The sequence below is a fragment of the Polypterus senegalus genome, chromosome 13 (genome assembly GCF_016835505.1).
Source record: "Polypterus senegalus isolate Bchr_013 chromosome 13, ASM1683550v1, whole genome shotgun sequence".
Taxonomy (NCBI): Eukaryota; Metazoa; Chordata; class Cladistia; order Polypteriformes; family Polypteridae; genus Polypterus; species Polypterus senegalus.
In genome coordinates, this window is record NC_053166.1 from 88873476 (window position 1) to 88899363 (window position 25888).

The following is a 25888-nucleotide window of genomic DNA, read 5'->3' on the forward strand; positions in this document are numbered from 1 at the left end:
GTCAGAAATAAAAGGCAAAGAGTAGAAAACAAAGTAAACGTCATAAAGAGGTTCAAAAACGAAGGGGCAAAACACATGCAGAGCAGGTTGGAGATAATGAAAACAGTGGAATTCAAAAGACACAACAAAATGTTGGCGTGATATACATACAGAGCAAGATACAGAATATAAAAGCAGAAAAATTCAAAAGTATCAAAAATAGATTAAGACTGCATTAGCGTTAAAAAAGAGAAATTATTACTCGGTGAAATAATGGAAAGGCGAATAGAGATTGAATATATGGACCCAGGTGATATGCCAGAATTATGGAAATATTATAAGGCTTTGAAGTTTAAATCAGAGACTTGTAGATAGTCAAATTTGTGTTGCCATTAGGGAAAAGTAGTGTTTCTACACAATGAGGCGGCGTATCAAAAAGAATTAAAAGATTTGATGTTTGGGGAAATTGAAATCCACAAACAGTCAGTCAGTCAGTCATTTCCCAACCCGCTATATCTGAAAACAGGGTCACCGGGTTCTGCTGGAGCCAATCCCAGCCAGCACAGGGCACAAGTCAGGAACAAACCCCGGGCAGGGTGTCAGCCCACCGCAGAATCCATCAACACAACAGACAAATTATACAAGTCTTCAATAATCTTTTCGCTTTCGCATCATTGAATGCACAAAATGTAGATTTACACAATAATGGACCATACGCTATGAGACTCTGTGGTCCCTCAACAATTAAAGCAGTGACAAATTTAATTTCAAAGAAAACACAATTCAGTCAGGTGTATATTTATGATCACAGAGAAGTGATGCAAATTTTAACAGGCGACAAGAAAGGTAATGTAGTATAAATTCTGCGAATAACATTAGACACCAAAGGAGATTTTGATATGCCATTCGTATTAAAATGTTTACAGTTTCCCATGAGAATAGCTTTTGCTATGACAATTAACAGATCACAGGGATAAACATTAGAAAAAGTCAGATTATTTATGAGAGAAAAAGAAATGATATTCACTCGCGGGCAGTTATACGTTGCATTGTCACAATGTATCTTCAAAAACGGAATCAAAATTCAATGCGATCTTGAAGAATAGGTAATTCCAAATATTTTTTTTAATGAAGCTTTGAAGTAAAAGTGCAAATAATGAAATTGAAACAATTCCAAAGAAAAAAAAGGTTTTTAAAATTGTATATCCGATTAACCAAACTTGAGAGAAGCAAGCAGGGAACAGAGCCCCCTAGTATATATATATATATATATATATGTATATATATATATATATATATATATATGTATATACAATGTATGGTATTTGTCTGATTATGTTTTAATATGCCAAGTATTGGACTGGCACCCCATCCTGAGATTGTGATTACACCCTGCGCTTCCTGGGATAATTTCTATCTTTTACACAACCCTGATCAGGATATAGTGAGTTTGGAAGATGGATGGATGGATGGATGGATGACTTAATGGCATATTTTGTGCTTATGTTGCGTTTATTTTTTTTCATACTGTGCAGTATTTATAATTATTGTATGATGCACTGGGCTCATGAGTAGTAGTCTGATAAAGAGCAGGTTGCAGTTTTTACAATAATGGTGTATATAGTGCAGCTACAATTATTACATTATATTCTTAAATCCATTTAATCCAATTCAGGGTCTAAAAGGCAGCCACAGTCTATCCAGGCAGCATTAGTTGGGCACCAGCTCTGAATGCTGTGCCAATCCATCAGAGGGCCCACTCTCACTGAGCCAATGCAGAGTCACCCTTTAACCTAACACAGACCTTAGTATTTGGAAGGAAAACCAAAATACCAACAGAAAACCATACGCAGACACAAACACCATACAAACAGCAACTGCTGGTGGGATTTACACAAGAGCTGCTAGATCTATGAGGCAGCAGTGCAACTACAATTGTAAACAATCCAAAATTGTAATTTTTGTGTTTAATATTTTATTAATTTGTTACTCGTGTTTGCTGATATTTTTGATAAAATTAAATTAAACAAACAGCAATCACACATGTCTCTGTGCATGTGGTGTACTCATCACCTCGTCTGTTCAGTCTGTAACGCCAACAGCAATGAGTCAATCTGCATTGCCTCTCATGGTGCAAAAAACAGTCACATGTTACATAATCACTGCAACTTCCTTTGATGAAGGCACATATCCGCCGCTGCTAGACTTCTGATTTTACAGCTTTGTGTAAAAAGTGTGTAACTGTGCAAAGCAGCAAACCAACTGCTTAATGAAGTTATTGTGGCATCAACACCTTGTGCTGTCTCTACTTTATGTTACTTTACTTTACCTTGTATTGTTTTATTGCAATCGCAACATTAGCTGGATAAACTTTAGCTTAATCTAATAAACAAATTTACAAGCTACCTGTGCTAAAATGTAATGAAACTTCTAGCACAAAACAAAACCAAGTGCTCAAAATGCAAAGACATGTTTTATTTTTCTGCAAATTTCAGGCATCAACCTTCTTTGTTTCTAATGGAGATAATATTTTAAAATTATAGAAAATAATACAATTAAGAATGTGACAAAAGACAGCAGAAGTCAAAAGAGGCTGATGCTTTCCTTGCATGACCCTGCTACTATAAACACTGCAATAAAACACTAAGGTCTGCAGGTCTAGCTCCTCAGAGCTATCTGATTGGTCAGTTTGGCTTTGGTATGATTGGTCACTTTAGCTGCGCTGTGATTGGTCAGTTAAGCTTTGATAAAGAGGAAATGCAAGTGTGAGACACACAAGGAGGAGTAAGGGCACATACTTAGGGAGTTGCACTCAAAGGTGGAAAATATAAAACCGGACAAAAGTGAGAAAGGCACTCAAAAATAATGACAGAGTCTGAGAAACAGGCTCTACGGGAAAGTATTAAAGAGAGGGAGTGCCCATGAAGAGATGTTCACACAAACATGAATACGCAGGCAAGACACTGAAGATACACATAGGGCAAAATAAAGCAAATATTTTTTAATTATTCTGTTACCTGCCTTTGATAGGTACCATGACTAGTAAAACATAAAAGCTACAGAACAGACAGCATATCTGCTGTTGGCCCAATTCATGTCCATGGTGCTCAGTGTTCTTGACAATGTATAGTAGATCACCTTTAAGCGAAACTACATTGTCTATAGGCAATCATCAAAGCCTGTAAAAAGCCTTACTGTTTGTCACATTAAACCCTGAAAATAAGAATAAATTTAAAATTACTACTTCCTGTTGTATTTACAAATTATCACCCTCAATATCAAACTGAAAACATAATTTTATAAAAACCTGAGCAATGACATGGTAGACCGGATCTAGGGTCCATGGTGGATCAGAACAGGTGCTGGTGTTGCTAATAAAATAGTGCGGCAAAGACCTTGTGAGTGTAGTGTGCAGGGGAAAGCCGTGCGACCACGGAGAACTTAGTGAGGGAATTGACCAACTGCTCCTTATTATGTGAATGAGCACAGTCATTTCTCATTGAGGATGTGCAGAACATTAAGTGCACCACAGGGTATGAAAGATCTAATAAAACAGAAAGGAGAAACAAAAAGAAAGAAAAAAAGAAAGAAAGAAAGACTATTAATCCAAAAAGTATGGGAGAGCAGGATCGGGTGGTTAGACCAATGCTGTAGGCAGTTGTGGACACCCTGAGCGGAGTGAGGGGTTTGGTGCTCAGTCATCTTGAGCAGCCAGGAGCAAACACAAGCTCTAGGGGTCCTGCCGTACCTACGGAGGTAACAGGATTAGGGACTTGAATGGCTGAGATGGCCGGGATGCAATTTGGAAGATTGGCTTCATTTGTTGGTGTCTCAGCCCTGCTGGGTAAACCTGTATGGCAGCATTTCTCAACCTTTACATATTTGCATATAAGGCCCATTGCATCACAAATTATTACAATGTAGTTAGTGAAATACCTGATTTGGATAAGTGATCAGCTACTTAGAGTAAACATTATCAGCCTGCTCAGTTACAACCATTCACCTTCCAGATCACACACACCACACTAATTGGCCCCCATCAGACATCAACTGCAGTAGTTCTGAGTACTTCAGAATAAATCCACCTGTTTCTTGAGGATTTTTCTGATAGTAGGGCATGGCAGCACAAAGATTTCACCATGACTGGAAAGGTGCTTTCAAAAGAGTTTGGGGATAAAGTTGTGGAAAGGCACAAATTAGGAGAAGGACACAGCAATGTTCTGAAGACTTTAACTATCTCTCTGAGTACCATTAAGAAAATTACTAAGCGGTGGAAAGCATATGTCATCACTAAAACCTTGACTACATCAGGCCATCCCTCCAGACTGGATGACAGATCCAGGAAAATAGATTGGAGGATATACCAAGAGGCCAATGACAACTTTGAAGGACTTAACAAGTGTTCATGACTGAGATTGGTCAGTTTGTACATGTAACAACAATCTCACAAGCTTTACATGATTGACGAGGAGATGGGTGCTGCTAATTACACTCAGACTCTTGAGGATTACCTGTGCTAACCTCTGCCCAACATCAAAAGCGCCTACAATGAACATGTGAGTCTCAGAACTGGACTGTGGAGCAATGAAATGGCCTAGTCTGAAAAATCACATTTTCTTTTAGATCATGTAGATGATGTTGGGCATGTGTGATTTGTTTACCTGGTAACAGATGGCAACAGGATGCACTATGGGAAGAAGGCAAGCTGTAATGCTCTAGGCAATCCTCTGCTGGGTAACCTTTGTCCTGGCACTCAAGTGCATGTTACTTTGACATGTACTATCCAGCTAAAGATTGTTGCAGACCATGTATACCCTTTGTAGCAATGGTATTCCCTGATGGGAGTGGCTTCTTTCAATAGGAAAATTCACCCTACCACACTGCAAAAATTGGTCAGGAATAGTTTCAGGAACATGACAAAGAGTTCAATGTGTTGACTTGGCCACCAAATTCTCCAAATATCAATCCAATCAAGGATTTGTCTGATGTGCTGGAATAGCAAGTCCAATCCAAGGAGGCCCCACTTCACAATTTACAAGACTTAAAGGGCCTGGTGATAATGTCTTGGTGCCAGATAACACAGGACACCTTCTGAGATCTTGTGGAGTCCATGCCTTTACAGGTCAGAGCTGTTTTGGCAGCACAAGTGGGACTTACACTATTATATTATGCAGGTGGATTTAATGCTGTGGCTGATCGGTGTACAGTATACACTTGCGTATAAGTCGGGTCTTGAAACCCAAAAAATCAATCATAAAATCAGACCCGGACTTACACACTGCCCACATCTAAAACATTTACAACCACACACACGGTTCAATCATTTCCGATTTGTGTGAATGCTATTGTCAGACACAGTTTGTGTAGAGAGAAAGAAACGATATTCACTCATGGGCAGTTATACATTGCGTTGTCATGATGTAATTCCAAACATGTAATCAAAATTCAATATGATATTGATGAGAAGGTAAAAGAAAAAAGAGATTGAATATATGAACATAGGTGATATGACAGAAGTATATAGATATTGTTTGGCTTTAAACTTTAAGTTGGAGACTTGTAGATCATCTAACGCATGTTGCCATCAGGGAAAAGTAGTGTTTCTTCCCAATGATGAGGTGTATCTGCGAGAATTAAAAGATTTGTTGTTTGGTGAAAGTGAAATCCACATACGCGAGCGGCAGAGAGTTGCTGGTGCGTAGCACAGGCAGGGGGTTGGCGAGCAAAGCGAGCAGTGGGCAAAGCCCCCTAGTAGGCTTAATTCAAAGAATGGGGAGTTGAGGGTTCAGTTTGGTGGTAAAATACATGCAATATTATGGAGAACTAAGGTATCCCCTTTGAGGTCATACCATGATGTGCCACTATGCTCTGAAACACAAAGCATAAACAGAGAACCGCCAGCATAGCGTATGAGCCCACTTCAAGCTCTGTGTACACCCCAAGCCAGGAGCAGTAAGCTTTGGTCAGTGTAAACACTTTGACAGCCCAGTATAAAAGGGTCCCCTATGGAAACAACATAGATGGGGCGGACATTGTACATAGTTTACAATATTATTTTTTTTTACCTATTCTTATCTGTACAATGCTTAAATCATTGAGCTCATTCCATGGGACACGTAAATGTTCAGCCTGTAAAAATCAATGCTGTATGTAATAAATTAAAGTAAACCATGATTTAATGTATATTGCTTTTGATCTAAACTCTCCAAAACTTTGTAATGGTACAAGATTACAGAGCAAAGTATCACATTCAAATCAGATTGCAGCTGCTAGTTTTACAGGATATGCTACAGGTTCAAATTATATTTCTTCCCATATTCCCATTATTCCTACTAATTACCTGTTTGAATTCAAAAGAATGCATTTTCCTAGAAATTTGTGTTTTGCAGTGGCCATCAACAAAAGCCACGTCACTAGAAAAAGCCGAAATTAATCTGCAGCAGGAATGTGTTACTCATGTGCAGGTGTATGGAGTGTGTTCAAGACTTCAAACACTTCCAGTGAACTAATAATATTAGCCCCCGTGGAGGGAACAAATATTTTATATACTGTAGTTACTTACACAGTACTTCCGTTACATCCGCTTAACCCCTCAGCTCCATAACCGAGGCCCATTGTTGTAAGAAATCTCCTGAACGGGACCTGGAGAAAGACAGGCAGACATGTTGTAATTCCACCACCACACGTTTATTTCCAATATTTACACAAGTCACAAGTGAACACAAACCCCATAAGTCCCCAAAGTCCAGGCCTCTCACACACTTTGCCTTTCTTCTGACCGCCTCCAGTCTCGCTTCTCCTGCTTCGTCCTACTTCCACCCGACTCCTGCCTCGAATGAAGGGAGGCGGCCCCTTTTATCCACAGCCGGATATGCTCCAGGTGCTCCCCGGCAATCACCTGTCGACACGCCCCAGTGTGGCGGAAGTGCCAGCTGTACTCCCGGAAGCACTCTGGGTGTCCCTGCTTCTCTTCCCCCAGCACTTCCTGGTGTGGCGGAAGTGCTGAGGTCCAGGGTTCCCAAGGCATCTGGGCGCCCCCTGGCGGTGACCACGGGGCCCTACAAGGTTAGGCTTCCAAGCCCTCTACCTGTGGCCCCAAAACAACCAGGGTGGCGGCCCCCGCGTGGTCCAAGGTGGGCGCACGCCCTCTTCCGGTCCTCCAAGGCGTCCCAGCCAGGTCGTCGCCCCTGGCATCCCTGACACTAGGTAACACAGTTAGTTTGTAAATAAATCTAGAAAATGATGTTTTTTCAATGGTTTTTGATGACAGACTGTAAAACAACAGAAATTACTATTTCAATTGGGCATGGTGATTTTCTACGAGCACTCTATTCTAGACTTGCTGATTTCATTGTTTTGGCCAATTCATCACTTCTCTGTAGGTAATGTAGACACAGGGACACACTAACAGGGTCGACATTTCAACTTCGAGCTGTCCACCGCTTCACACCTTTAGGTATCCCTGAGCATGGAGTGACTACCCTCAGAGTGCTGTCTGTCTGTGTGTCAGGATGTAAGCTTGTGAATGCAGTAACTCAAAAATGAATGACTCAATCTGTGTAACAGTTGACACATTTATTAGCACTGTAAAATGTTAGAGGCCTGTTGATTTTCAGGACAATCATTCAAGTACATTTTGTTATACAGATAAAGAAATTATCTTTTTAGGCACATTAGTGCCACAAGTGTGTCAAACTTTCTCCAAGATGCTGAATGATTCTGTTTAATTTTTCTCACCATTATGAGCACCCCTTTGCCTGAGTGCTCCAGCCCAGCCTCTGTTTTCAGCCCTTAGTATTTAAAGGGCTTCCTTACATTGCAGCCTCTTCAATCTTTCATAATGTACCCCTAAAAGCAGTGGGTGGGAGTGTGTGGAGGAATTTATATTGTGTACAAAGCCACATGGTCTGAATATTTTATGTTTATCCATGTATTGTCCAGTTCCCCCTTCCTAACAGTCGCATGGCTTTGATGACAGGTAATAGAAGTTCTTCATGAAGTGTGTTCTGCCCAACTTCTTACCTTTTCTAAGATACCTTTTGGAGTTGACTCAAAAAGTCCTTTTAAAATCATGAACCATTGGTATTTCAAAAATCACTTACCATTTATTCTTGGTTATTTACTGTATAGAGCTTGTTACAGATCTAAATAAATGACGGGTCTTTCTGGAGTCTTCATGTGGATGGGTCCTTTTTGGGAGCCAAAAATTATTCCCCTATGGCACAGATCTGAAGAACCACCCTGGCTCCTTTATTTTAATTCATATAATCAGGGTTAGACTTAGGGTTAGGGTGAAATGTGAAAGATAAGACCCTTTTTGCAAATCCTTAAATCATTAATTCAGCTCATAAAAATATGACATTGTCCATTCAATATAATTATATTTTTAAAATCTCTCTTCCTGGGTTCCATAGAAAATTAAAGGGTAAATGAATGGATGGGTGGATTGTTAGTTTCATTTTAATCAATTATACAAAGTTAAAAAGAGCAGGGACTCCAGCAAACCTCGTTTTTTAAGCTCAACTAATTTTGAAGATATTCCTTATATTACACACAATACATTTCTTCAGGTACTGCATTCGTCTTTGGGATGGGGAAGGAAATCGGAATACACAGAGAAATACCCATTCGGACACTAAGAGAATAGGTGGATTTTTCTAGAAAAAGTGGATTTCCATTCATCCGTTTTCCAAACTCACGTTTTCCGTTTGAGCATTTACATTTTTTGCATTAAGTCCTTTGTTTCTAGGATGTTACTAATTCAAGCAGCTGCTATAAAAATTAGTATTGACATTTTAATATTTTCGTAATAAAACATAGACAGTTGTTCGACAAGCAGACACTGGCCCTGATGCGCTTCTTCTCGACCCGGCGGTTCGCCTTGCTTCTGCAGGACTGTCAGTGTGTTTACTTCTACCTCTCTTGCACTTCTCCATGGCGATCATTAGATGGCACTCTACCTCTGCCTTTATCGCTACGAGCGCTTCACTTAGCACAATCAGGTACACAAAGCAACCCAGTCTTTAATAATGCTATCTAAGTCCACTTTCAAACCGCACTTGCATGTATTTCTTTATTTCAGACTTGCGTTCTTAGTTATCAGTCATTGAATCATTCAGTCATAAGTCACTCTTACAGAAACCACAATCTCGTTCAAAATTACTGGCGGCACTTATCAGTTACGGCCAGTCCTGCGTGTTCTTCTCGTCTCTAAGAGGGTCGTCATCTGGTAACCCCTGTCTTCCCCCATTACCCAAAACGAGATTGTTATATTGATTAGCGACAGTAAATTCACCCCGTGCGGCTGTGTGCGTGAGCTTCCTCTACGATCGCCTCTTGCCGTTCTGACCACGCCTGATTCCAGGCAGGCTGCACCTCTTCCGTCGATTTGAGCTGCCTTATCGAAATAAGTTACACATGCAAATATTTACACGTTTAAAAGTGAAAACGTCGAAATGAACATAATATTTGTATGGTATTACTCACCATCAGATTTTCTTCTTTCTAAGGTTGCACATACCAATCATGTTTGGCTTACAATCACAACAATGCTAGAAAGAAAGAAAAAATTAAATGGAAAAGGCATTGGATTAAGGCATTGTATAAGTTTGCTCCTAATGTTTTAAACAAAAAATAATACATTTAGCAGGGTCTGTTTAAATTTATTTCATTTATTTATTTAAGAAATAGATTATTGACTTTAGAATGAATGTATACTGTGTATGCGCAGAAGCTCATTTCTCTAGGCTGCGTGGTTCGACAGAACACCAGGGTTGATTCCAGTCCCTAGTGACCTTGTATTAGTTTAAACAGATTTTAGTGTGTTCTGATGACTTGCCCATCGTGGACTCATTAAGAGAACTTATCAAAATCTCAAGGCATGTTTTGTAATTTCAGAGCAGTCTGACTATTTAACCCAATAAATGTAAAGATGAGGCAGAACCATCTGCTTTTATTCTGCATCTACTTACTGCCACAATTCAATGCACTTCTGATATCATGCAGTATATTCCAAACAAATCACATTAACAAATAGCCCCGTTTGTGCCAGAATGTTTTAGACATCCTGCTTATTCAAATTTAGGGTCAACTGGAACCATAGCCACCTGGCAACAATGGGCACAAAGCAGTGGCCAACCCTGGATGAGGTTCCAGTCTATCACAAAGACCACCCAGATACTGCTGGGCAAATTAAAGCTGACTGCAACTTAATTTAAATGTACTGTACATTCAGCTGTGACTGCTCCAAAAAAGCAGCAAAGAAAGACATGACATGTATTTATTACATTTTGACTTTAAGACCACCAGCCTGCTGTTAATGAAAATGCATCCTTGTAGAAAACATGCAATGTTGACTCAAGGTTTAAATACAGGAGGGGCAGTAGATACTAAAGAGCAAATAGACTGGCCATGGAGACTTAGTGTTAGACGATAAGACTCTTATCCAACAACTGGCTGTACAGGGTACCTAGCAGGAGGTGCCAGGCCACATGACTATTTAACAAGGGAGGATTGGCAGCATGAGGGCATGCTGCTGGGGGAGTCACATGTTAACTGTCTTAAATAAGGGGGGACACAGTGGCTCTTGAGCAGGGGCATCATTAACATAGCACTTATAGGGGCTCAGCCCCCCTCTGAAAATAGTCAAGCTTATATGTTTAAGGGATGGGCAGAGATGGGATTGTCCTCCTGAGTGTTTTTGCACAGTTGAAGTACAAGTGGTCTTGGAGTATTTTGCACAGTCTTCCGTGCTTGTCAAAATGGAGACTGAGATGATGGGGGTGCTGTGGGGTGCTGGACGCTTGAAGATGAAATGCTGGATGGCTAAATCCATGAAATAGGAGTTTATGTGTGTCGGGGAGGCTCTTGAAGAATTGGAGCTGGATACCTGAGATCAAGAGCTAAAGCCCAGGAAAAAGCGATGCCACTGCTCTTGAAGAAAAACAGTTACTGTGTACCTTGTGGTCTAGCAGTGCAGTTACACTAGACGCAGCTAGAGGGAGCTCTAGCCCAGTGACACTGCATTAAGACTCAATGGCAGGTGGAAGAGGTCAGGCTAAAGAGTGAGATGGGGCTGAGGAAGGGAGTGCTTTGTTGATAGCAAAAAGGGGCTGTAGGGACAGGGGAATGGGCGGGCTTTTATTCTTTTTTTTCTTTTGTTCCTGTTGTGCTTTGTGTTCTCCCAGTTCCCCTGGGAGTTTTATTAATACAAATCACTGTGTCTTGGCAATAATTACGGGTGTGGAGAGATGATCTGACAACTCTCTCCTGTTATATAAGCTATATATTATTTATTGATAACATGGACAGGCTTCTTCAAAAACAGCGGAGGCTGTTTCTTGTGTTTGTGTTAAACTTCATTCACAAGTACAGCAGAAATCAGGCACAAACCATGGCGACGCCGTGCTAAATAGGGACGCCATCTGCTTGCAATAAATCGTGACTGATGCTGGGTCACTCAGCCAATTTATAGCTCAATTCATTTTGTCTGTCTTTCTTCATTTGAATATTAAATAGATCATTTTAAGATGAAAGTTTAAATTAATTTTGGATGTTTTAAATTAATCTCTGCTGAAAGTCAGCCTGATTTATAATTATATCCCTTTTTAAGCTCTTGGGAATGTGCATGTGTTCAAATAGAATACTTTAAATAAAACCAAAGAATACTGAAGAGGTGCAGACAGCAGAGGGCGCTATGGGAAGAAGCCTATCTAGGTTTTAAAAAACATTTCGGCACTAATAATATACATGGTACAATACCCTAGTACTACATGGCTGTACTACTGTGATGGGCAGTAAGGTGCAAGTTTTTAACAGTTACCTCAAAGGACGCTGCGTCAAAAGAGAAAGGCAGAGATACACTGCTGTCAGCTGATATTGACTATTTAGAACAGAAAGCTCTAGCAAGATGGCCCCAGGGGCTTCCAGGGCGCAATTATGATCCTGGAAGTAGTTAGCGGGGAGAGCTCTGAAAGTGGCTATAGCACATGTGGTACTGTAAAGCATCTTCATATCCTAATGAGGTGGACAAGGGTTCAGTTTGTGAAAGAAAGAGAGAAGAGAGGCCAGAGGGTTGGCATTAAAGTGTACAAGAGGTGTGAAGGAGGTAGAACAAAGATGGGAAATAGAGAAGCCACCATATTCAGCATACAACCCATTAACCTCACTTTTAGGATGTCCCAGGAAGCAATAGGGTTTATTTTCTTTTTTTTTTTAAATGTGTGTTTGCCACTCCCTAAAGTATTCATCCTTGTTGTTCATTGGATTGGAATAAACCAACCTTTGTTACACATTACGGTCTTTGGCACTCCTGTCTTCTACGTATGCAGCTTGCTGTGTTACATACACTTTAAGGATTATTATCCATTTTAATAAATAGATACATGACTGTGTGTCTGTTTGTGCATCCGTCCGGTTGTTATGCCTTTGTCATTCCAGTAGATGGCGCATCACAAGCATTAACACGGCTTTTATGAATGCCATACCAAATTGTATATAACAGAGACATGTGCATTACATAGTGCACAACAAATGTTAATGCTGAGCTCTACGCCAATTACTTTTTCAACCTGTCTTAGATGGGTAGCATAGCTAGCTTGTATATATTCTTACATATACAGATTCAGTTATTTAATTATTATATACATGCAGGCATACGCAGAATAATATACACACATTGAGTGCAATATTTCAGATATGATTTATAATACAAGGTGGTCCAGATCTAATTATGCAGATCCAGATCGTCTGGATGACTTTGATTTATGTGAGGACGATTCCAGTTCATCGTGAAGACGATTCTTCATGTCGTGAGTTCGCACACTTCTTGATGGCCCGGGATTTTTCGGGTGATTTTCTATGTAATAAACTTAATAAGTTATAGCGTAATGAAAATTGCATAATTAGATCTGGACCACCCTATACATACATCATATGGCACGTCCAATGTGTTCCATGTGTGCAGATAACTCCCTTTGAATGTGGGGTGTGCATGAGTTGACACTGCTTGTCTTCATACCCTGGCCAGCGCTGGTTCCTGTCTTACACCTAACACTGCTTTGATTGGCTCTGCTGACTATGACCTTGAATCTTTCTCTGAATACAGTATCATGTGAGCGGGTGTCCAATGGGCAACTAGGATACTACCATTATAGTCTCAAATCAGACCTCCAGGAGAGTCAGAACTCTTCTGACAAAAGGATAGGCTCTATACACACAAGTGTGGGAAAGTGAAGGACACTAGTGGGATGTAGACCCTAGGGAAGGAAAAGAAATTGTGCCCAGACAGAAACACAGAATTTTAGCTGGCATACAAAATATTCTGTGGCAATCAATGGCTCCCATCTGTGTTCCATTGTTGGCTTCAAAACTGAAATCTAATTTTGGTACTATGTAGTAAGTCAAGCTATTATAGAGTCTTTTATTACAGAGACATCAGTAAATTCCAAAGAAATACCCTACATATGGGACATTGATCTGAAGTAGTAGAAGTGTTCATTTGGAAAAAGCATAGTATCTTATTCTAGAATTTGTTGTTGTGATGTGATTACTTCTGAGTACTGACTGTTATGAGCTGTGTTCATTACCAAGCTGACTTAACACAAATGAATGTTTCAGCACCGACAATCTCTTCAATGCACACATTTACAGAGTTCACTCTACATCAGGGGTGCCCACACTTTTTCGGCTTGCGAGCTACTTTTAAAATGACCAGGTTGAAATGATCTACCTAATTAAAATTTATATATATATATATATATATATATATATATATATATATATATATATATATATATATATATATACACTGTATATATATATATATATATATATATATACTGTATATATATGTCTACCTAATTAAAAATGATATATATATACTGAGTATACTTTATACATAAAATATATGTTGTTGTACCTTGCATAACTGAATAACCTTTATGGCACAATAACAATAACATAATAATACATTTATGGTCACTACAGTATTTGGATTTAATATTCTTCATGTGGGAAAAGGCTGACTCGCATACATAAGTAGAGCCGAATAATGCAGTCAAGGAGCTTTTGAATTCAGCTGAGTGAAAAATGACGGCTGTCCGATTAACTGCGATTTTAGTTCCCTCTCTTTTCTCTTTCTCAGATCGCTTTTTGAAAGGAAGTCAGTTTCGTAGTTTTTATGAACAGTTCGAAAGTGCCTTTCCACATTTTCCTTCTTTGGAATAGCAATGATAGATTGACAGATCAGACAAACGCACTTCGATTGTGACATTGTGAGAAAAAAAACCTCTTCCAATTCCACATCCAGCCCATACCCTCCCCAAACAATTTTTTTTAAATTCCTTCTTTAATCGATATAAATTGAAAGGCTAACTAGATCACAGCCGGAGTTTTGCAGTAGCTTGCATGTCTGATTGTGCGTGCGGGATACCCAGTGTCTTAGAAGAAAAGAGATCTCAGACTGGCTGCCCTGTATGTCAATCAAGTGGCAAATTACATAGGGAGGATATATAGACTAACGTTTAAAAAATTTTTTTTGAATGCAACACGATCTACCTGCATTACCTTTGCGATCGACACATTGGGCACCCCTGCTCTATTTGAACATGCATTGAGAGCATCATGCAAGATGCATGTGTTACTAACGCACACCAAGCAGTAGTAAGCTGGCATGAATATCAATTTTAGAATATAACTGACGCAACGGTACCAGAGATAAATACTTGCTGGCTCAGTAAAGCTCTTGAGTGAAGGAACAGATTTTTCTCTTATTTTTGCCTCACAGGTAACATTTGAGTCTGATGCAACAGCACCGTCTAGAGACCAAAGCTGAAATGGAGTATGTAATATCTGATTGATATGGAGGCACCAGACTTACTTCCCTTCCAACCCAGTAAAATATAAAAGGAATATATATACTGTATAATGATTTATCTGCAGAGAATACTGTCATGGGCGGCAATGGGTAGCCCTGCTGCCTCACAGTTAGGAGACCCGGGTTCACCTCCCGCGTCCTCCCTGCGTGGAGTTTGCATGTTTTCCTCGCGTCTGTGTGGGTTTCCTCCGGGTTCTTCCCACAGTCCAAAAACATGCAGGTTAGGTGCATTGGCGATCCTAAATTGTCCCTAGCGTGTGTGTGCGTGCCCTGTGGTGGGCTGGCTCCCTGCCCAGTGTTTGTTTCCTGCCTTGCGCCCTGTGTTGGCTGGTATTGGCTCTAGCAGACCCCCCATGACCCTGTAGTTAGGATATAGCAGGTTGGATAATGGATGGATTGATGGAATACTGTCATTTCAGATATTCCTTTCTTAATTAGGCAAATAACATTATATTCACTCTGCAAACAAATGACATTGGCACCTTGTACTTCTCACCAACGTCACTTGAGGACAAATAAAATATTATCTATCTATCTATCTATCTATCTATCTATCTATCTATCTATCTATCTATCTATCTATCTATCTATCTATCTATCTATCTATCTATCACACAGAACTGCAACTTTTCATTACACATCCACACTTTGATGCTGTGTGCAAAAGACTGCTGCAGCTCCTCTCTGATTTGTTTCCACTGCATACCAGCTTGCATGAAAGCACATCCCGTTAATCCCTGCACACTCCTGCTGTCTACTGGGAACAGAAATACTCCCAGAAGCACTATCATAAGTTCATTCCCTAAATGGGCTGCTTGTTGATAACACAATACATTAAGAAAATAAAAAAACAACAAATATAAATTGGTAATAAGTCACTGCCAGTCTAACACTGCTCATAACCTGAATACTGTCAGTATTATGAAATTGGCATCCTCTTTATCATTACTGAGGTTACTCCCCATGCAGGGAAACACTAACTAATGTATTTGTTTCTTACAAAGGCATTTGCCCTCCCTCATAAATTCTTCTGTCTCAAAGGATGTGCTCTCCTTCCTGCCACCCAAGCATCTAGACCTGTTCAGCCTTTGAAGCTCTCATAGATGGCTGACTTCCAGTCCTGCCTGTGAATGGCTTTCTGCTACAATATCTTTTTGCAATCTCTGTAATGGACAGTGAATAATTTATAATACCATGCTTTTTAAATGTATGTTCTAAGAACCTTTACAAGTTTGATTTTCAGGTTGCCAGAGAGTCCTCAGGGTTAATTAGCTTGAAGGACTGCCCTCCCACAGAGTTGGAGTGAAGGTTCGATGCAGGGAGGAAAAGGCCAGGGTCAAAAGGCGGAAAAAAATTTGAGATAAGAAGCATGATAATGTGAGTCAATATTTAAGTGTTAAAGATTTACTTTTGGAACTTTATTCTGTGCTATTGACCAATATTTGGTATTATTATATTTATCTTTTCATTGGTGTGTCCATATGAGACACTCAAAGAGATCCAACAGCACAACTGGAGAGAATGGACTGATGATCACTGCTAGGCTCCAAACAGAGTACTACAATGGCAGAAGAATTGAGCAGTCAACAGAGATTCCTAATACAGCAGGACAAGCACAGCACCGCAGTCAGATACAAAGTGGTGACTGTGAATGTCCAAGCACAAGATGACTTAAAAGTATGTCATGGGTAGGGACCAGTAATAGGTGATGGAAACAGGGCAGGGATCACATGTCAGCCATGTTATATTAACAGTCTGTAAAAGCAGCAGCTAATTTATAGTTTTAATTGTATTTCTTCCATTTTCTAAAACCTTAAAGGATCAGGTGCAAGGTGGGCACCAACATTGGCTAGTGCCAGTCTTTCTGAGCCAATCGAAAAGCAGCATTCAACATAACCTGCACATCTTTTGGCTGTGAGATAAAAACATGCTGGGCACAGAGAGAACCCACAAACTGCACCTAGACAGTAAAATAGCCTGAAATTTGAACTTGGTCTTCATGAGCTTTGATGCAGCAGTACAATCTGTTGAACCCCTGTGCTGTGTAATATTATTATTAGAAAGCATATACTGGCACAGGCTTGAGGGTTTCATTATTTACCATCTCTATTTGCTGTGTTATTTTTTCTTTCTTCGCACTTATGTCCACAAATATATAGCACATAGTAGAATTCTTACATAACATAACATTCTCTGTGTCTTTATACCTATTTTAGGATCATGTTTGGACAGCATTTACCCGAGTACCACAAGATACCAAGCAGGAAGCAACTTTAAATGTGGCACATATCCATTATATCTGCCTCCACTCTCACAAAGGCCCATTTTGAAATGTTCAGTAAACTTAACCAACATGTTCAACCAGAGAAAAAACACCATGGGCAGGGGAGTAACTTACTAACTCCACTCAATCAACAATGCGGGACTCAAATCCAGGAACACTGGGCCTGAGAATTAGCAATGCTTAGACACTGAACCACACTCCTGCCCATGTGGATGGAATTCTTGTTGTTTCATTTTATACCATAAGTTCTTAAACTGTCATCTTTTGAATCACACCAGTCAGTTGTACCCATCCTTACGTGCTGTAAAAACCCAGTGTCCTTTCCATGTGGAGTGTCCCCTATCGCAGGCGCACTCTGCATGTGAAGGTGTGGAGGGAGTTAGTATGAAAGTGTGTGGGTGCTATAACGGCCTCTGAGCTTAAGCAGGGGTGAATGTATGGGTTGCCTTTTGTGTTATTGATGAGGTCAGATGCTTTTTTGATACTATAGCTGCTTGGTGGGAACACTTTTTCTTCTTCTTCTTCTTCAACACATGACCTCTTTCAAGTTTTCCTTTTCTTCTTCCGTATTGTGTTTACCATTATGTGTTTGTTAAGGTATTTCATTGTTTTGGTCATTTCACTTAGGACATCAGGTTACTTCCAGATACTTTGCCCTCTATTCACAATTTCTTGTCTGATGAATTGTAAGAAAGGCAACTCCTCTCAGGAAAAGTAAAGACAGCTGTTAGTGACACCAAGTGTGCAAAAACGATTTGCCTGCATCTGGTCCTGTCTTGAGCTGTGTGTTCTGCTTCACCCCAGGTTTGGTCCATTTCCTTCAGCTCATTTATCACAGTTCACTGGCAGGTTGTTTTAGGCCGGCCTTGTTTACACTTCCCAGGTAGTGTCCATCTCAGAGCAACCATAAGTATATGGTTCTGGTTCATTCTGAGGATATGGACAAGCCATCTTAAGTGTCAGCGCTTGATCTCAGGCACCACCTTCTTGTAAAGGTTTTCATTTGAGATTTTCTCGGGCCTAGATGCAAAGGATCTTCCTGAGACGTCCATTGTGGGAGGTGTTGATTTTATTCATGTCCCCCTTTACAACACACCTGCATTCAGAGCAAAACAAAATGACATTGCTGTTGTAGAGTCTGACCTTTGTTCTCAAGCTGTACTGTTTGTACTTCCAGATGAACTGAAATCTTGCGAATGCACTGCATACTTTCTCAAATCCTGCCCTTATGTCCTTTGTGCTGCACTGTCCTTACTAGCAAGACTGCCAGGATATGTAAAATCCTCAAAGTATGAATCATCATTTACTGTGATAGGTGTACAAGGATTTGCATTTATGCACATCACTTGATTTTTAGAGGCACTGATGATGAGGTCTGTTTGCTTGGCAAAGGTGTTCAGTCAGTTTTTTTTTTTCAGTAATTTTAAGGAGATGGCAGCTAGGTCATTGGCAAAGTCAAAATCTTCAAACTGGAATAATAAAGTGCACTGGATGTCTCTAGGTTCATAAGCTGTTGTCCTCTACATAATCCAGTCATTTGCAAGTAGAAAGAGGATGGGAGAGATGATACATCTTTGTCACACACAATGGACTCCACCTGAAACCACTCTGTCGGGGTTTCGTCGATTATGACTCTTCACTGAAACTAACGGTAGAACATCCCCATAAGTGTAACCATCTTTGGAGAACTTCATTTGACCATAAGATTTCCCATAGAGTGTCACCATGCAGGCTGTCAAAGGCTTTCCAGAAGTCGATGAAGTTGATGTATAAGGGGGTGTTCCATTTTATTTACTACTCAATGATGTTCCTCAGAGCAAAGATCTGATCAATGCATCCCCTTCCTCTTCTAAACTCTGCCTATTCCTGTCTCAGCTTCTGGTCAATTCTGCCAAGAATAATCCTGCACAAGTCTTTGGATGGAATTGAAAGCAGTGTGATGTCTCACCAGTTGTCACAGTTCTGGAGGCTACCTTGCTTGTGGAGTCTTACTATTAAGCCCTTGTTCTATTTCTCAGGTATTGTGTCCTTTTCCTTCCTAATATGGTCAGTGAAAATTCTTACTGTGGTGGAGAAGTCCTTTTTCTACATTTTAGCATGGATGGTATCAGTACTTCCCACTCTTTATGGCTTGGATGGAGAGCCTGATTTTTCAGTTAGAGGACTAGTGTCAAAGTCCAGGGCAATATCAGCTGGTGGAGGTCCAGCAGGGTCATCTGCTGGTTGTGGGGCGGACGGCCGGGGTCCATGCCTGGCCAGGACGCCCCTTCATTGTATGTTCAGGGGGAGCAGCCCTGGATGGTGCAATACCTCCCTCTGGACGCTGGATGGCCACCCCCCTGGGTTGGAGCGGTGCCTCGGTTTCCCACAGGGCTCCAAGGAAACTGGAATTGGGTGCAGCCCTGTTGGGTCCCGCAGGCACTGCCAGGGGGTGCTGCAGCTGGGACTCCTGAGCCCATCTGGGCAGCATATAGACCCGGAAGTGCAGCCAGATATCAGCAATCAAACACCTGGAGCACTTCCAGATGCCCAATAAAAGGAGCCAGGAACCACCACTCAATGGCCATAGTCGGATGGAGGAGGACAAGGATGCCTGGGAGGAATGGTGGTACAGAGGAAGAGTGGTTTAATTTGTGTGTTGGTTTTTGGGACTGTGTTGTGGCTGGGGGACGTGGGGAAGAGGTGCCCTGCAGCTGAAGAAAAATAAAAGTTTATTTGTTTTATACATGTGCCTCTGTGTCCAAACTGTGTCAGGTTGGGTGCATATACTGTATAGCGCCTTTGTTACAGTTGGTAATTGAGCACTTCACAAAAGTGTTGTACCCACCTGGCAGCTTGTTCCTGTACTGTTGATAGGTTCTTGCGATCCTTATCTTTGACAGGGGCAGACTGGCTGGTGTTCTTGCCATTGAGCTGCTTAGTGATCATGTAAACAGCACTCATCTAACCTCTTGTTAACTCTTGCTAACCTCACATTCAGCCTCACTGGTCAACTTCTCAAAAAATGATCTCTTGTCTTTCCTGGCACTCTTCTTAATGTTCTTATCTTCGTTCGTGTAGGCTTCATTAATTTGTGTAATCCAGTCCAGTCTTTCTATAGCCTAGAAGTTTGGCAACATCAAGATGCTTCTTCTGCTCCCTCTGTTTGACCACTTTCTTAAGCTTCAACTTGATGATTGTAGTGACTAGGTAGTGTCCACTGTAAACATCGGCTCCATGGTAAGCACATATATCAAGAAGGGACCTGCGCCACTTTCCATTGATCAATATGTGATCGATCTGGTTGGTAGTGGAGCCATCAGGTGACTTCCATTTAAGGTTGCGGAAGTTTTTGTTTGGTAAGATGGTACCGCTAATTACACAGTTGTTGTCTATGCAGAAATCAACAGGACGTTTGATGTTGTCATTCATAACACCACATCCATGCTTTCCCACAGTTCTCTCAAAGTCGGTATTATCAGCTCTGACCTTGGCATTCATGTCACCCATGATCAGTAGCGTATCTTGTTGAGGAACCTTAGTAACTGCTTATCATAACACCTCATACCAGTTATCCTTGTCCTCCTCATCTACCTCATTTGTTGCTGCATAGCATTGCAGGGTGGTTAGTTTGCTGTGTTTAGACTTGAAGTGTGATCTGATCAGCCTGTAATAATAATATTCCCCTTTTTCCTCATCTCCAGCCAGTTGCTGTCCCTGCTTTTGAACCCAGCTTGTTTTCAATGGGTCTGGAGGTGTCACAGGCCATCATGCCACACTTTGAAAAGTCACTCGCTCAGCTCTTATGACTGACTGAACCATGTTCAGCTGCTGTTCACATGGAACCTTCTTCACTTAGGCCGTCAAAGAGCTCAATAACAACTTGTCTGGAGATGAGGAAGTTGTATATATTTAAATATAAACCAGAAAGTACCCCAGGCACATCACCAGCATACCTTGGAGGCACTTCCAGGCCTGATGCATAAGAATGGGAAAGATGGCCAAGAACAGTTCCTTCCAGTTGCTCTGGAGGTCCCAAATATGGCTGCCCACTTACACTACACTTTCCACAAAGCTCTGCAGGAGTCTAAGCCAAGAGCTTTGTTGCCACTCAATAGACTGGGGAAACATGTTGCTCTGACAGGCAGTCTTCCATAGGCCTTCCATTATTTTGGCTTCCCATCCTGGAATAAACACCTGCCAGGTTGCCAGCACAATAACATCTTCCTTCATACAAGTTCAGAGCCTGCAAGCAAAAACAGGAGCCAGTCCTATATTGGGCACTACTATCTCAAAGGATGCACCCAGACCCATGCTTGCTCATGATAGGCTAGTTTACGGATGACAATTTAACAAACAACACTTCTTCGAGATGAAATCTAGAGACTCTGGAAAAAGCCAGTTTGGAAAAGGAGAGAGCATTCAAATCCCAAACTGTAATCAAGCTGGGATGTGAACCCAGATCTATGTAGCGGTGAAGCAGCACCTCTATAATTATTGCATCATTGTGATTTTTTGACCTTTTCCTGCTTTCATTGCCCTTTGGATCACAGGCTCTGAGTCTTAAAACTTTTCACTGATGTTTTAATTTCAATTCCTTAAGCATTTCTGCTCTTTTGTGTGAGACTTCCCTTTGAGCATATAAACTTCCTACAATGAACTCATTCCTCCTAGAGTTTGTTGACACCTGCTTGGTGATTGCAAAGTGGCCAAGTGAGCATTAATTCGAGTGTCACTACATAACTGTTCAGGGATTGTCTCTAAAATGTGCTGCTGTGGTTGGCAGAGGGTCCTTGTGGCCCTGAGAAGGAGTAAGTTCGTGGAGAAAATGGATGATTGTTCCTTTGTTAAAAGCAATTTCAAGTTTGCTATTTAACTAGGTATTACATAAAGTAATACCCTTATGAAGCCTCCTCATTAGTCTTTATTTTTTAAGTCACCCTCTTCATCTTGACCATTTGTCATTAAGACACTGATCACCACCTAAAGACCAGTATCTGAACAGTAGCTCACATGATTTGAGCATGGCCAGCCTCCTCCCACCCTCTCTGGCACCCACTTTTATAATAAACTGCACACACCAAGTAAAGCTCAACAACTTTATTTAGGTTACAAGTGTACACATTTCATTAAATTGTGCATTTTTCTCAAACCCATGACTGTGAGCCGATCCCACATGTGCAGCTTAGCTGCTCCCACTAAGGGTGTGCTTGTCAAACAGGTATTCGGCAAGGCCATTGTGTGGTGCGCCCATCCTCTGAAGGTTGGTAATATAATCGCCCAGCTTCTTCATGGCTTCTACCTGCTCATTCAGGTAGTGTGTCTCCAAGTAATCACAGAGCTGAGGGAAGGAAGAGACACATTAAAACCATTAATGGCTATGATAGACAAGAGTCTGATTTTCACCCTGCAAGCATTTGGACTATTCTGCCACGCTTACTACTTACATGAGGATCAATGCGGCTAGAGGCAAGCTTGTGCAGGTCCAGAAGGGCCTGGTTCACAGTCTTCTCCAGCTGCAGGGCAGCCTGCATGGCATCCAGACCAGAACCCCACTCATCTTTGTCGGGCTTCTGCAGAGACAAAGAGAAGAGTCATAAGGGGCAATCATGAAACCAGCCCTGAATTACTGGAAACAAGACGTGAGGAAAGAGAGAGCCCCCAACCTTGATATCTTGGAGAAAGATGCGGCCACCCCTCTTGTTCTGGAACTCCATGAACTTGTTAGCATGCTCTTGTTCCTCCTCACTCTGCTCTTTGAAGAACTTGGCAAAGCCTTCGAGAGCCACATCGTCCCGCTTGAAGTAGTGAGCCTGTGGAGAGGCATAGAACCGTGGTGAGAAAGATGGAGCAGCCACAGACAGAAACAGAAGAAGGACAAGCTCTTCTCTAAGTAACACACCAACAAAAAAAAGAAGGTAGGGTGCACAATTAAAGGTCACCTTATGGTCTCTAAATTATTTTAATGACGTGGCTATGTATTTTCTTCTCTAAACATGTGGTGATTTTTTAAAAATGAAACTTCATCTTGAAACCCATAACCTGGTACAATAATACAACACATCCAAAGCATCAAGCTCTTTAGACAATCTGATTTATCTGTGGTCTTCACATTTTCTGTGAATTTGTATGAAAGAGCCAAAGTGGCAGAAAGTCCCCAGTACCGATATACCCCTGTCACTACCCCAGACTCACCATCGACAGGTACGTGTGGAAGGCAAACAGCTCCATGTTGATCATGCGGTTGATGGCGGCCTCACAGTCACGGTCATAGTTCTGGCGGACCTGGGATGTCATGGTGGATATTTTAAGGTGAGCTCAGATGCAGCAAATTCAAAGGTTGAAGTTGGAGCACAAAGTGACCAGGACTCCGTTCAATCACTGTTGAAGCGAGAGCTCTGGATGAGTTGTCTGGGAGAAAATGCAGATATTTATAGCGAGGCAGCTGCTGAGGGGAGGGCGGTCCTTCAGGTGTGCTGTCACACAAGCTGGCTGTTATGTGCACGGGCCTCCCCCCACTGCTCTTCTCATTATCTGTTCTCCAATGCAATTGCGTAACTTGAGAACAGATCAGGGAGTGTGAGGCAAGCTAGAAAAAGCAGCCTGTGGCTTGTGTTCCTCTTTAATACAAATTATGGCAGCTGCTCTTTGTCACAAGATCCACTGAGGATTGGGAGAGTAGACTAAGCATGACTCAACAAGAAGGAAAAAACAAAAGTGAGGAGGGACATAAAGTTTACACAAACTCACAACGCTGCATGACACATGACAACTGTAACTGCAGTTGTTCATCACCTCAGCATCTCTTTACCTTAAGCTTCTTATAATGACCAAGTGTGGCTTTCAGAGTCCAGCATTAACCGCAAATTTTGTTTTGTTGGAGAAATGAAACTTTCCATTTTGTCATCTTAACCATGACTCATGACCAGTTACGCCATCCATGATTTGTGCACTCCATCTATAGTTTTGTCCCAACACTTTAAATATCAAAGAGAAAGGGATAGGTCATTAATTTTTAGATCTGAATTTTATTTGGATAAGTGCATGTATAAAACAGCATCACTCTGAAACAAAAAATACCCTCTTTGATTGCAAATGAACATTACAAATGAATGGCTTTTGTCACAGTATTTTAATAACTATCTACCAATATTTTATTGAACAGGTTTGAGAATGTTATGCTTTAATGTTAAATGATGTGCCATTCCAGATCTACCTCCTGTCTCGTGTTGCTTGACTAGGCCCTGCTTCCTGTAACCCTAAATCTCTAAGAAGCAAGCAGACAGATAATTTAATTATCATAATTAGTGTACGTTACAAAATGAATACCTTCCTGTGTTTTGTCTGTGACCCATCTGTCTAATTCTATGCCTTTGTAGCTTTGGGAGACGCCCAGAATTCTGCAGCTAACTTATTGCCTCTTCCATCATAATTCATTGTTTCTTTTGTCTGTGGAGCGGTGAAGCTCCCTTAGTTGGGGCCCACTGATTGACCTCTGTGAGAATAGTACTTTAGAAAGGGGGTTCTGGAGGTGCAATCAGCTGCCCTGTTGAGGGGTTTCACTACAGACAGCTGTTCGGATTTCATCAGGTTCTCCCAAATAAGTGAAGCAGCTGGTGTACTATTTTTTTCCCCTGTTCTCCTCTGCTTTCTGAGTTGTGTAAACACTGTGCAGGATTTTTATCTGTTGTGCATAGACTGCCTACTCCTGTTTTATCTGCACCTGGAATAAGGTCAAAACAAGGATTTGCTCTTAAAATGATGCATTTATTTCCAATAGGCTCATACAAAGGAAGGGTGACACAGGCAAATCTCTTGGAATAAAAAAATAGACAAAACTAAATGTTCTGCATCTCTGGCTTTCCTTTCTGCAGTAGTTTCAGTTCCTATCAACTTGGTGGGATAGCTCATCCACTTGCCCACCTAGCTAGTTCCACTGATTCACTTTATCTTCTTACATCCCTTCTCTTTATCTCTCACGAGCAGTCCTGTCTTTATCTAGCCAATCTACCCAATAAGCCTCCATTCTAAATCTGGTCCTAACGGTTAGATTAAAGTAGCCAAAGGTGTGGGCACATTTTAGACCCCCTACAGTGTTCCTTTTTGAGTTAAGGCTGTATAAAGGTAACTCTCTTTGGTGGCAGGGACAACAAGCTAGTCTCTGGTGTTTCTGCATCTCTGTGTACCCTTTAAGGATCAGGGTCTTATACACAGCCTCCAAAATACATGCTGTATTCATTAGGCAACACAATCTTCTCTTTTTAAATAGCAATTATGTGTTGTGTGTTTGTGAAAACCCCATTGTTTCACTCTTAATGGAGATACTTGCTATTTTTCTTTCCTAGTAGTAATAACCTTTAGACTTAGTGGTTCCTAAAATTTCCTACACCTATAGATGTTTTACTTCACAGCCACTGCTCTTGTGAACATGGTCTGCTCACGGCCGGATTTAGATGAAAAGAGGCCCTAGGCTATTCCATTTATGAGGCCCTTTCACCTCCCATTTTTAAGTTTGTAAATTACATGAGAGATAATAAAATACATCATTACTGTGATATATATCAATATGTTAAATGAAACATGTTGTGATTGGTACTAACCTTTATAAAAAATGTGGCACAAATAATAAATAATAAAAAGTCGAGAACACTTATTTGGACATTTATTCTCAGCACCATATATAGTACTTGCAACAATAACTAATCAAACATAACACACAACATTTACAAAGAAACAAAATTCAAATAATGAAAATCTTTGACTACGAAAAT

General features: G+C 40.9%; 1 protein-coding gene across 1 annotated transcript; it reads right to left on the reverse strand.

Moving 5' to 3' along the window:
- Positions 1–22272: 22272 nt before the first annotated feature.
- Positions 22273–23553, reverse strand: LOC120541874 (ferritin, middle subunit-like). The gene is made up of 4 exons (XM_039773806.1): positions 23313–23553; positions 22784–22930; positions 22565–22690; positions 22273–22458 (listed from the first exon to the last, which is right to left on the reverse strand). The coding sequence occupies exons 1-4, from the start codon at positions 23412–23414 to the stop codon at positions 22303–22305; spliced, it is 531 nt and encodes a 176-aa protein (XP_039629740.1). The 5' UTR covers positions 23415–23553; the 3' UTR covers positions 22273–22302.
- Between the last annotated feature and the right edge of the window lie 2335 nt (positions 23554–25888).

Excerpts from the sequence above, each read along its gene's own strand:
- LOC120541874 (XM_039773806.1), bottom strand. The coding sequence starts at position 23,414 with ATGACATCCCAGGTCCGCCAGAACTATGACCGTGACTGTGAGGCCGCC. Across the intron at positions 22,691-22,783 it reads TCTTTCTCCAAGATATCAAG|AAGCCCGACAAAGATGAGTG; the intron begins GTTGGGGGCTCT and ends TTGTCTCTGCAG. Across the intron at positions 22,459-22,564 it reads CTAGCCGCATTGATCCTCAT|CTCTGTGATTACTTGGAGAC; the intron begins GTAAGTAGTAAG and ends TCCTTCCCTCAG.